The 12,785-nt window shown below is 37.9% G+C and overlaps 1 protein-coding gene across 4 annotated transcripts in view; it reads right to left on the bottom strand.

Moving 5' to 3' along the window:
• LOC124009492 (THO complex subunit 2-like) overlaps nt 1-12,217 on the bottom strand; it is a 65,020-nt gene extending 52,803 nt beyond the window's left edge. For 3 of the 4 annotated variants that reach the window (XM_046321322.1, XM_046321331.1, XM_046321340.1), the window contains exons 1-5: nt 12,077-12,217; nt 10,762-10,817; nt 10,405-10,496; nt 539-590; nt 332-402 (exon numbers count right to left, since the gene is read on the bottom strand). In XM_046321322.1, coding sequence (XP_046177278.1) covers nt 332-402; nt 539-590; nt 10,405-10,496; nt 10,762-10,817; nt 12,077-12,162 — 357 coding nt within the window. In that variant the 5' untranslated portion in view covers nt 12,163-12,217. The remainder of the gene's footprint in view (nt 1-331; nt 403-538; nt 591-10,404; nt 10,497-10,761; nt 10,818-12,076) is intronic. The other variant, XM_046321314.1, reaches the window with a different exon arrangement.
• Nucleotides 12,218-12,785: the final 568 nt, after the last annotated feature.

Genomic DNA, 12,785 nt, shown 5'->3' with positions numbered 1-12,785 from the left:
AAAGTTAATGAGGCATATATATAAGAATCCATTTCTACATACAGTATCAATCATAAGTTTTATTTTTATAGATGTTCCAACTGCTGATTGCACCTTTAACATTTGTGAAGAGAATCAAACATTACTATAATATTCTAAATTCAGAGCCAATTAAAAAAAGTTTGTTCTTATTAAGCTTGAAACAAATACTGTGTGTTTTGGCCTTACAATGGGAAATACAACAGACAAAGGTTGAGTTTTGTTTGAACAATACTACCACCTAGTGAAAGTTTGACATAATTTCATGATAACATATTTTTGCACCTGCAGTAAAAACTTGAAATATACCTACCAGACATGCTCCCACTAGCTGGGTGTAATGGTCGCGTTTGTTTTTTTCCTCCAAAGAACTGGTCTCTATGTCTGTCAAAAATTAATTATTAAAACATAATATCATGATAACATTACAGTAATTCGCCAACTGATAAAAAAAAAAAACATTTAGGCATACAAATTGCAAATGACTGTCACAATATGCCCAAACTGGAGTTATACCCACCCAGTATACTGAAAACATCTGCTAAAATGGATGGCATGTCATCGCGCAGTTCCTGGAAATAAACAAGAAATCAGAAGCATTCAAGACATACATTATTAAAAAAGGTAAATTCTCAATTACTTTTGTTTGCTGATAGAGAAGTTCCATACGTGTCATTTAGCTTTCTTTACAAGCAAAACACAAGGTTCAGTTCGAGATTAATGAATTGGCTGGTGAGCAAAAGGGAACACTGTTTTCTCCTAGCACAGGTGCAAGTGTACCTGGTCTGCAGCAGTGGAAAAAGTCCCCAAACATCATACTTGAGTAAAAGATGCCGTAATAGAAAATGCCTCAAGTGAAAGGAAAGTCACCCAGTAAAATACTACTCGAGTAGAAGTAAAGTATTTGCTTTTAAATATACTTAAGTATCAAAAGTAATTGTAATTGATAAAATATACAAAGATATCAAAAGTAAAATTAAAAGTATACATCATTTCAAATTCCTTATATTAAACAGGATCAGACGGAACCATTTCATAAATGTTTTATTTAATTACGGAGAGCCAGGGGCACACTCCAACATCATTTACAAATGAACCGTGTGTTTAGTGAGTTAGCCAGATCAAAGGCAGTAGGGATGACCAGGGATGTTCTCTTGATTCAGTGCATTCGGAAAGTATTCAGACGCCTTGACTTTTTCCACATTTTGTTACATTACAGCTTTATTCTAAAATGGATTAAATTAATCATTTTCCTCATCGATCGACACACACCACATAACGACAAAGTGAAACAGGTTTTTAGAAAACTTTGCACATTTAAAAAAATAACAGAAATACCTTATTTACATAATTATTCAGACCCTTTGCTATGAGACTCGAAATGCATCCTGTTTCCATGGATCATTCTTGAAATTTCTACAACTTGATTGGAGTCCACCTGTGGTAAATCCAATTGATTGGACATGATTTGGAAAGGCTCACACCTGGCTATATAAGGTCCCACAGTGCATGTCAGAGCAAATATCAAGCCTTGAGGTCGAAGGGATTGTCCGTAGAGCTCCGAGACAGGATTGTGTCGAGGCATAGATCTGCAGCATTGAAGGTCCCCAATGACAGTGGCTTCCATCATTCTTAAAAGGAAGATGTTTGGAACCACCAAGATGCTTCCTAAAGCTGGCCACCCAGTCAAACTGAACAATCAGGGGAGAAGGGCCTTGGTCAGGGAGGTGACCAACAATCCAATGCTCACGGAGATGGGAGAACCTTCCAAAAGGACAACAATCTTTGCAGCACTCAAAAAAATCAGGCCTTTATGGTAGAGTGGCCAGACTGAAGCCACATGATAGCCAAAAGGCACCTAAAAACTCTGACCATGAAAAACAAAATTCTCTGGTCTGATGAAACCAAAATTGACCTCTTCGGCCTGAATGCCTAGCGTCACCTCTGGAGGAAATCTGGCACCATCCCTACGGTGAAGCATGGTGTGAAGCATCATGCTGTGGGGGTGTTTTTCAGTGGCAGGGACTGAGAAACTAGTCAGGATCGAGGCAAAGATGAACGGAGCAAAGTACAGAGAGATCCTTGATGAAAACCTGCTCCATAGGGCTCAGGACCTGGGGCGAAGGTCCACCTTCCAACAGGACATCAACCTTAAACACACAGCCAAGACAACACAGGATTGGCTTTGGGACAAGTCTCAATGTCCTTGAGTGGCCCAGCCAGAGCCCGGACTTGAACCCGATCAAACATCTCTGGAGAGACCTGAAAATAGCTGTGCAGCAACGCTCCCCATCCAACCTGACAGAGTTTGATAGGATCTGCAGAGAAGAATGGGAGAAACTCCCCAAATACAGGTGTGCCAAGGTTGTAGCGTCATACCCAAGAAGACTCGAGGCTGTAATTGCTGCCAAAAGGTGCTTCAACAAAGTACTGAGTAAAGGGTTCAGTTTATTTGTAATAAATTTGCAAAAATATCTAAAAACCTGTTTTTGCTTTGTCATTATGGGGTATTGTTTAATAATTTAATCAATTTTAGAATAAGGCTATTCTAAAAATGTAAGTTCGCATAGAGGCAAATAATGAAACACAATTCTACCCATGTTGTGGATTGTAATAAAATAAAAAATATTTTTTTGTATCTTCAAATATAACAACTAATTGGAACACAAAAGCACTAATTCAACATCAACATTGTGGAGATAAAAACAGAGCAGACAGAAGGCAGAGTATATGTGACCTATGTGTGGATGTATTGAGATTAGAGGTCGACCGATTAATCGGAATGGACGATTAATTAGGGCCGATTTCAAGTTTTCATACCTTTATTTAACTAGGCAAGTCAGTTAAGAACACATTCTTATTTTCAATGACGGCCTAGGAACGGTGGGTTAACTTCCTCGTTCAGGGGCAGAAAGACAGATTTTCACCGTGTCAGCTCAGGGGATCCAATCTTGCAACCTTACAGTTAACTTGTCCAACGCAATTTATTTGTAATTTTTATTATTATTATTTTTTTTTACCTTAATTTAACTAGGCAAGTCAGTTAAGAACAAATTCTTATTTTCAATGACGGCCTAGGAACAGTGGGTTTACCTGCCTGTTCAGGGGCAGAACGACAGAATTGTACCTTGTCAGCTCGGGGATTTGAACTTGCAACTTTCCGGTGCCCCCACCCAGGCAGTGCTGGCAACACTAGCTGCAGTAACCCATGGGCAGGGGGTCACTCAGACATTCAGAGAGGGGGCATATTATTGTGGCCATGGTGGCACAAAATCAAAGGTCTGACTGCACAGAGATGCTTGAGAATATGGTCACAACGGGGGACCATGTGTGGGTGTTTCAGGGGAACGGGGTGTATCTGACCTCCATCACCTAGGACGTGACAATGGTTAATCAAATCAACTCATTTTTGCCTACTTTTTGCTCAGTTTTGCCTGCCTTCTCAAACAGCTGCAACTCTATATGCATTCGTAAATCACTATCTTTCTTGAGTTAGGCTCTGGGATTGTGCAACTGTTGAGAATCTGAGACTATGTTTGGTAGTGTGTGTGGGTGGTGTGTGTGTGTGTGTGCCACAACTGTTGCGAGGGAGTAAAAGATGTTAGGGACGATATAGGATGAATCACAATAATTGCTTGCCATAATGTAATTTTGGTAATGGTGAGACTGGTGGGAGGTAAAAATCCTTTGCATAAACCGCCTACATTACTACAAATATTAATTGCTAATTATGGAAAATAACAGGATTTTTGAAAATACATATTTTTTTATGGCTCTATATAAAATCCAAATCGAGGTGAGGGCGATGGAAGTGCGTTTGATCTGCTTCTGTTCTGTGGGTGGCACTGTGTGCTCGTTTCGAAGGATGGGTTCCAGTCTCTCCGGGGCCCTGGGATCCGGGGGGAACGGGGGTGGTCTGCCGGGCATTGGGATGACAACCCAACTAGGGTTGATGAGTGGTTTTAGTGGGTGGAATAATGGGGACCAATTGGAGATTTACTTAGTAGCAACGAAAATATCATGGTACAGCTATATAGACACTCAATCATCATGTTACTTTTTAATGGTACGTTTACAAACATATATCATGATAAATAGAATTGAAACTTGTGTCTCATTATGGTAATTGGTGAAATAAGTATAGCCAGTTATAATTGTAATGGCTTAGCAGATGATAAGAAAGGACGATTTGACCTGGCTAAAAGAGACGTTAACAGGAAACTCATTCAACTATTTTAGATAAAGTTTTGTGGGAAAAGGACTGGGGGGGGGGGGGGAGAATATATTTCTCCCATGGGTAAAGAAATTCAAAAGTGGTGATGATATTAATTAACAGTAATTTTGATCCAAATGAGCAAATTGTCCAAACAGATCCTCAAGGTAGATGGATGATTTTAAATATGTTATTAGAACATAAACAGATATGGCTTACGGTCCGAATAATGATCTAAGCTTCTTTGAAAATATATAATAATTTATCAACTATACCAAGCAACACCAAATCAAATAAAAATGTATTTGTCACATGTGCTGAATAGAATAGGTGTAGACCTTACAGTGAAATGCTTACTTACAAAACCCTAACCAACAATGCAGTTTAAAAAAATAGAGATAAGAATAAAGAGATAAAAGTAACAAGTAACTAAAAAGCAGCAGTAAAATAACAAGAGACACAGTATATACAGGGGTACCGATACAGAGTCAATGTGCGGGGGCACCGATTCGTTGAGGTAGTATGTACACTAGACTTTATTATGGTGGGAGATTTTAATATGGTTGTAAATACCTCCATGGCCTGTAATTGAAATGACATTACAAACTATCCCCCTGACGCACTTAAGGAATTCATTAATGTCATGGATATATTGGAATTAGTGGATATACAGAGGCTTAAATACCCTGACCTAGTGAGATATACATGGCAGGGGCTTAACTTGTTATGGCTGGGGGCAGTACTGAGTAGCTTGGAATGAATAAGGTGCCCAGAGTAAACTGTCTGCTACTCAGGCCCAATTGCTAATATATACATATCATCAGTAGATTTGGATAGAAAACAATCTGAAGTTTCTAAAACTGTTTGAATGATGTCTGTGAGTATAACAGAACTCATATGGCAGGCAAAAACCTGAGAAAAAAATCCAACCAGGATGTGGGAAATCTGAAGTTGGTCGTTTTTCAACTCATTCCCTATTTAAGATACAGTGGGATATTGGTAATGTTGCACTTCCTAAGGCTTCCACTAGATGTCAACAGTCTTTAGAACCTTGTTTGATGCTTCTACTTTGAAGTGGGGCCGAATGAGAGGGGAATGAGTCAGAGGTCTGCCAGAATGCCTTGCGCTCGTGACGCATGTTCACGTGAGAGCGAGTTCTGTTCCATCGCAATTCTACAGACAAAGGAATTCTCCAGTTGGAACATTATTGAAGATTTATGTTAAAATCATCCTAAAGATTGATTCTATACATCGTTTGAGATGTTTCTACGGACTGTAACGGAACTCATTGACTTTTCGTCTGCTCTTAGTGATCGCGCGTCCTGAATTTGGATTACTGGGCTAAACGCGCAAACAAGAAGGAGGTATTTGGACATAAATTATGGACATTATCGAACAAAACAAACATTTATTGTGGAACTGGGATTCCTGGGAGTGCATTCTGATGAAGATCAAAGGTAAGTTAATATTTATAATGCTATTTCTGACTTCTGTTGACGACACAACATGGCGGATATTCCTCTAGCTGTGTTGGGTTCTGAGCGCCGTTATCAGATTATGCTTTTTCCGTTAATAAAATAATAAAAATCTGACACAGCGGTTGCATTAAGGAGAAGTTTATCTTTAATTCTGTGAATAACACTTGTATCTTTTATCAATGTTTATTATGAGTATTTCTGCAAAATCACTGGATGTTTTGGAATCAAAACATTACTGCACGTAAGGTGCCAATGTAAACAGATTTTTGGATATAAATATGCACATTATCGAACAAAACATACATGTATTGTGAAACATGATGTCCTATGAGTGTCATCTGATGAAGATCATCACTAACCTTTGATACATTTTATCTATATTTCTGCTTTTTGTGACACATATCTTTGGCTGGAAAAATGGCTGTGTGTTTCTTCGACTTGGCTATGACCTAACATAATCATATGTGGTGCTGTCGTTGTAAAGCATTTTTGAAATTGAACACATTGGGTAGATTAACAAGATGTTTATCTTTCATTTGCTGTATTGGACTTGTTAATGTGTGAAATTTACATTTCTAAAAAATATTTTTGAATTTCGCGCGCTGCCTTTTCAGAGGAATGTTGTCGAGGGGTTCCGCTAGAAAGGTTAAAGTTATGTATGGTAACCCTAGGTGTAAAATAGTAAATAACAGCTACATCTAAGAAAGTTTTAAACTGTCAAGATGAGTAAAACAAGGTTGTACACTAATATCTATTTGTTATTGCCATTGAAATGTTAGCTGTTACAATTTGATCCAACAATAATATTAAGGGATTAGAAATCCATGGCTTAAAAACAAAAGTTGTCATTGTAGGCTCATGATTCATGTTTTCTTTTAAAACCACAATTATAATCCCTCCACAGCCTCAGAGGATCTAAATACTTTTTCTAACCTCTCTGGATTAAAACCAAATTATGATAAGTATTACATATTGGATCACAAAGAAAATGCTACTTTTACAATACCGTGTAGTTTACCAATAGAATGGTCTGACGGGGATGTGGTCGGTATACATATCCCGAAAGAAAGACATTTTTATAGAAAGTTAACAAAAATAGATCTTGCTACTGTGGAAAGGAATATATTTCTCCATTTGTGGAAAAATCTCCCTGATCAACTCTTTAGTCATATCACAGTTGATCTATTTGCTTATGGTTTTGTCTACACCTAGTGACCTGCTTTTGAAATTATATGATCAAACAATCGTCAATTTAATTTGGAATGGCAAGCCAGACAAAATTAAAAGGGCCTATTTATATAACAAATATGACCTCTCACTAAAGGCATCAGTCATACAAAAGTTATACTTAAATGCAAAATGGTTCTCTCGTAAATTCGTATGAATGTCTCACCCCATGTTCAAGAATGGCCGTTTTCACTTTCGTTTATTTGAAAAGAAATAATATCCAAAATATTGTTATTTTTTAAACAAGCATTAGATTGTTGGATACAATTTCAGTTTAATCCACATGAAAACATAGAACAAATTATACAACAAATATGTTGGTTAAACTCCAATATACTAATGGATTAAAAAAAACATGTGTGTGTGTATATATATATATATATATATATTTTTTTTAAAGGGTAAAAAATCTTTGGAAATGATATCATAAATAGGACTGGTGGAGTTGTCACACATGCAGCTAACACAGACATATGGAAATGTCTGCTCTACCCAAAATTACAACCAACTAATTCCAGCATTACCACAAAAATGGAAGAGAAAAGTAGAAGGGGAGAAAAGCAAGGAACTTGTCTGTTGGCCCTGCATTATCATCCAGAAATGGTTAAAGAAAATTGTGATAAACAAAAATATATACCAGTTTCATTTAAGGACCAAAAAATGGACAGTTGTGCCATATAAATTGCAAAATAGTTTGATGTACCAATTCCATGGCACATGGTTTATGAATTGACACGCAAAACGACGCAAGAGTCAAAACATTGCATTTTTCTATTTTAATTATACAAAATTATTGCAACATATAGAATGTTATATATATATATATATAGGGGATACAACCTTCTCAGCTCTGCAGATTTTGCTGCAAGGAGGCAGAGTCATTAGATAATTTATTTTGGTATTGTCCATATGTAGCTCATTTTTGGTCACAAGTCCAAGAATGGCAACATTTACCTAGAACTAACGCTGCAGATAACAATGCTGTTATTTGAAAAGTCATAGTCATAATCAATAATATAATTACTATATTTTACTATTTTAGCAAAAATGTTTCTTTAATTTACATTCTGTAGAAGCTATGAGAATAGAAAGGTTCAGTACCTTTGTGAAGCATCACAGCACAGTTGAAAAATATATGGCAAATAGAAATACAAAATGGATGTGTTCAGAGATAGATGGGAGGGGTTGAACGGAGCTGAAGGGTGTGACTAATAACAATAAGATAAAAGGAAACAAAGGTTCAGACATTTTGTGAAATAGCATTGTTACAAATAGATATCAAACTGGATCGACATCAGAAATAGAGGAAGGCCAGGACTAAAAATACAACTATTTTCAATTAGACTGTGTCTTTAAATGTGTATAGTATGTATGAACTAAAGGTAGAAGCCTAAGTGTTATTGTTTATTAGTTTACTCCAATTGGGGGAAAGGTTGTAGGGTTTGCGGGGAATAATAAAAAGGTATATTAAAAAAAAATGCAAACATGCATGTACAGTTGAAGTCAGAAGTTTACATACACCTTAGCTAAATACATTTAAACTTTCATAATTCCTGACATTTAATCCTATAAAAATCAGTTAGGATCACCACTTCATTTTAAGAATGTGAAATGTCAGAATTATAGCAGCGGGAATGATTTATTTCAGCTTGTATTTCTTTCATCACATTCCCAGTGGATCAGAAGTTTGCATACACTCAATTAGTATTTGGTAGAATTGCCTTTAAATTGTTTAACTTGGGTCAAACGTTTTGGGTAGCCTTCTACAAGCTTGGGTGAATTTTGGCCCATTCCTCCTGACAGAGCTGATGAAACTGAGTCAGGTTTGTAGGCCTCCTTGTTCTCACACGCTTTTTTTATATAGTTCTGCCCACAAATCTTCAATGGGATTGAGGTCAAGGCTTTGTGATGGCCACTCCAATACCTTGACTTTGTTGTTCTTAAGCCATTTTACAAGTATGCTTGAGGTCATTGTCCATTTGGAAGACTCATTTGCAACCAAGCTTTAACTTCCTGACTGAGGTCTTGAGATGTTGCTTCAATATATCCACATCATTTTCCTCCTCATAATGCCATCTATTTTGTGAAGTGAATCAGTCCCTCCCGCAGCAAAGCACCCCCACAACATGATGCTGCCACCCCCGTGCTTCACGGTTGGGATGGTGTTCTTTTGCTTGCAAGCCTCCCCCTTTTTCCTCCAAACACAACAATGGTCATTATGGCCAAACAGTTCCATTTCTGTTTCATCAGATCAGAGAACATTTCTCCAAAAAGTAAGATCTTTGTCCCCATGTGCAGTTGCAAACCGTAGTCCGGCTTTTTTATGGCGGTTTTGGAGCAGTGGCTTCTTCCTTGCTGAGCAGCTTTTCAGGTTATGTCGATATAGGATTCGTTTTACTGTGGATATAGATTATTTTGTACCCGTTTCCTCCAGCATCTTCACAGGGTCCTTTGCTGTTCTGGGATCGACTTTCACCTTCTCTCTAGGAGACAGAACGCGTCTCCTTCCTGAACGGTATGACGGCTGCGTGGTCCCATGGTGTTTATACTTGCGTACTATTGTTTGTACAGGTGTTTGGAAAGTCCCAAGGATGAACCAGACTTGTGGAGGTCTACGATTTTTTTTCTGAGGTATTGGCTGATTTCTTTTCATTTTCCCATGATGTCAAGCAAAGAGGCACTGAGTTTGAAGGTAGGCCTTGAAATACATCCACAGGGACACCTCCAATTGACTCAAATTATGTCAATTTGCCTATCAAAAGCTTCTAAAGCCATGACACCATTTTCTGGAATTTTCCAAGCTGTTTAAAGGCACAGTCAACTTATTCTATGTAAACTTCTGACCCACTGGAATTCTGATACAGGGAAATATAAGTGAAATAATCTGTCTGTATTGTTGGGAAAATTACTCGTGTCATGCACAAAGTAGATGTCCTATCGGACTTGGCAAAACTAGTTTGTTAACAAAACATTGGTGGAGTGGTTGAAATATGTGTTTTAATGACTCCAACCTAAGTGCATGTAAACTTACAACTTCAACTGTACACACACACATACCCCAAAAATATAATGGGGGATTGGAAATGATGCAGACAATTACATTGATGGAAGCAACAATCTACTAAAGCTGATCCATCCCATTTTTTTTATTTTTAAATATATATATTTTTTAATAATTAAAATTTAGAACAAGGCTGTAACATAACATTTTGAAAAAGTTAAGTGGTATGATTACTTTCCGAAGGCACTGTATATCTACAAAAACAAGACAGATGCTGATTCTGTATAGTGCATCTTTACTAACCAGAAAATAAGAACTACATACACATCACTCCAAATACTGTGCGAGTCTATGTTTTCACTAAAAGGACTATTGTATAGGCCACAAAATCCTCAAAACGCATGGCAGGTTTTCTGGGATGACAGACATTGCAGACAATGAGAGGACTTCAACAAGGCCATACATACCATCATGTCACTGAGGACGCTAGCAGCGAGGTCCAGCTTGAAGTTCCCTTGTACGACATGCCAGCAGAGTTCATACAAAGCAGCCTGTATATCTATAGAATGAAGGGATGAGGCAAACGGGAAGAGAATTATTCCCAATACAATGTGTCAGTTTTAGACCTACTCACAAACAGTCAACCGTAGAGTTGTTGAGATATAAGCTTGGTATGATGCTATAAGAACATTAGATGACACCTGACATAGCGAGAACCCATCATTGAATGAATAGTACATCTTAATTTCACGTAGCAATTGTACTCAATTGTATCCAAACTAACATGCATACTGTTCTTTCAAATATCACAGAGCGGTACATACCTTTTATTATGCTGTCATGATTGGTTTTGTCTGCAAGATTCTTACATAGTTGTACACTGAACAGAGAAGGGGAAAAGGTGACTTTATATTAGCTAGTTTATTTTCAGTGACTAGTTGTCTAAATGATAATAGCTGGTACAGTTAGTAGTAGTGTACAGTAGTATATATATAATGTGTAGTGTGTTGCAGACAGCTTAATGTCAGCCTCTAATAATAACACTGCATATAATACTGTAACTAACAGACGTTATTGTTTTATGAGGACGCCATTCTGAGCATTGTTTCATATGGCAATTTAAAACATTGTCAAAACTGGAATGTCCAGTTTACTAGAGAGCTTGAAGACTAAATACTGACCAATGCCAACTGGTGTGCCCTTGAGCAAGGTACTTAACCCTAACTGTTCCTGTAAGTCAATTATTAAATCAATCGAAATCGCCCCCATACTAGCTAACTCAGTCGACGACATGTTTTTCAATTCAGTACCGTTAGCTATCTAGCTAGTTAGGGATTACCATAAAAATTACCATGATGATAGAAAATGTGTAGACAAAGTGATCTGCCTGGGAACCATGTATTACCTAAAATATCAGTAGCGTGCTCGTTAATCCATACAGGTGGTGGCTATTCTAAACAAAGTGGCTAACGAGCTAGCTTGCTAATGTTTTCGTGTAGCAAGAATCAGAATGAGGTGCCAGCACAATCAGCTTTCTGGGTGTGCGTCGCTAGCTAGTTAGCTTATTATGTGATCACCAACTGCACGTTGTGTGATGCAGTAGCTAGCTCACTGTTCATGAAGTTATCTTACCAACTAGCTAGTTAGCTACATTGGGTAACTACTAGCTAACGTTATAATGTACAGGGTCAACTACCAGGCTAACCTGCATCATTAGCTGCTTAGCTAACGTTAACTAGCTGCCTACTGGCTTTCACAGCAATAAGCTACTGTAGCTAGTTGCTTCGGGGGACTGGCGGCGGACTCGAAAGTTAGCTAACTAATTAGTTCGTATCGAATGACCCAGGCCAACTGTGTTGAATTAATTGTTATATCAATCCCATAAGGAATCTGTCGAATTCTGTTCCAAACTATAATTTCTAACAAAATTATTGAACCCCAGCAACGGTATCTTGCTATTGTGAAATGGCCTCACTGTTTGAAGTAGGGTTAGCTAGTTAGCATGCTAGGTTTGCTAATTCACATTGCCCAGGTCTCGTGCGAGGATAACGATGGGAACTGGTCGCATGGCTCAACAACCCTTAAGGAAAACGAAACAAGACATTCGTCTTCACAATTTAACAATATAGTACAACTTACAACTCGTGTTTTCCAGATTTTTCCCAGTTTTTGATCCAATCAGCAGGCAGGATAAGTGTCGCCATCTTCCCCAAAATACCACACATAGCCCGGATGTCTAGCTGAATGCCGGGTCAAAGAATGCAAACCAGTGCATCGTGGGACGCCAAATACATTTCAGGTCTTCCAGTCAAATTTAACCACAAATAACTGTTGGAAGCCTAAAATGACCATGCTACAATAAAAAAATATATAATATGACGTATACTAGTGTAAGGATAACAAATGATGCTGTACAGCTCCACTGGGTTGTAGGCTTTCTTGAGCTTCTCTATCACTTCAGAGCATATGACATGTGTTGAATACATGTGATGATTATGGGATGCTGGGAGCTTCTCAATTTCAGTGTATCAACAGTATTGATGCAAATTCGGGGCAGTGAAGGTCAAATCCAGTTGTTAACGTATCACATTGCCTATCATGTCTCCATGGAGGATGTGTGTATGTGCATACATAGAAGTCTCACAACACCTCAAATATGACCCATATCCCCATTATTGTAACATTGGCTTCCCTACTCTTTAAAAAGACCCACATTCATCCTTTAGTGATCTCCATGATCACCATCCCAGTGCTGACACCAGTGTAGCAACCCCTGAGGCAGGTGATTCAAACCAGGGTTACACAACCAGTGACGACTATACTGCACTCGTCCCGTAGTAATTTAAGT

Source organism: Oncorhynchus gorbuscha, linkage group LG02, assembly GCF_021184085.1.
Source record: "Oncorhynchus gorbuscha isolate QuinsamMale2020 ecotype Even-year linkage group LG02, OgorEven_v1.0, whole genome shotgun sequence".
NCBI lineage: Eukaryota > Metazoa > Chordata > Actinopteri > Salmoniformes > Salmonidae > Oncorhynchus > Oncorhynchus gorbuscha.
The sequence above is the reverse complement of the archived record's forward strand: the minus strand, read 5'-3'. Positions and strand labels throughout refer to the sequence as shown.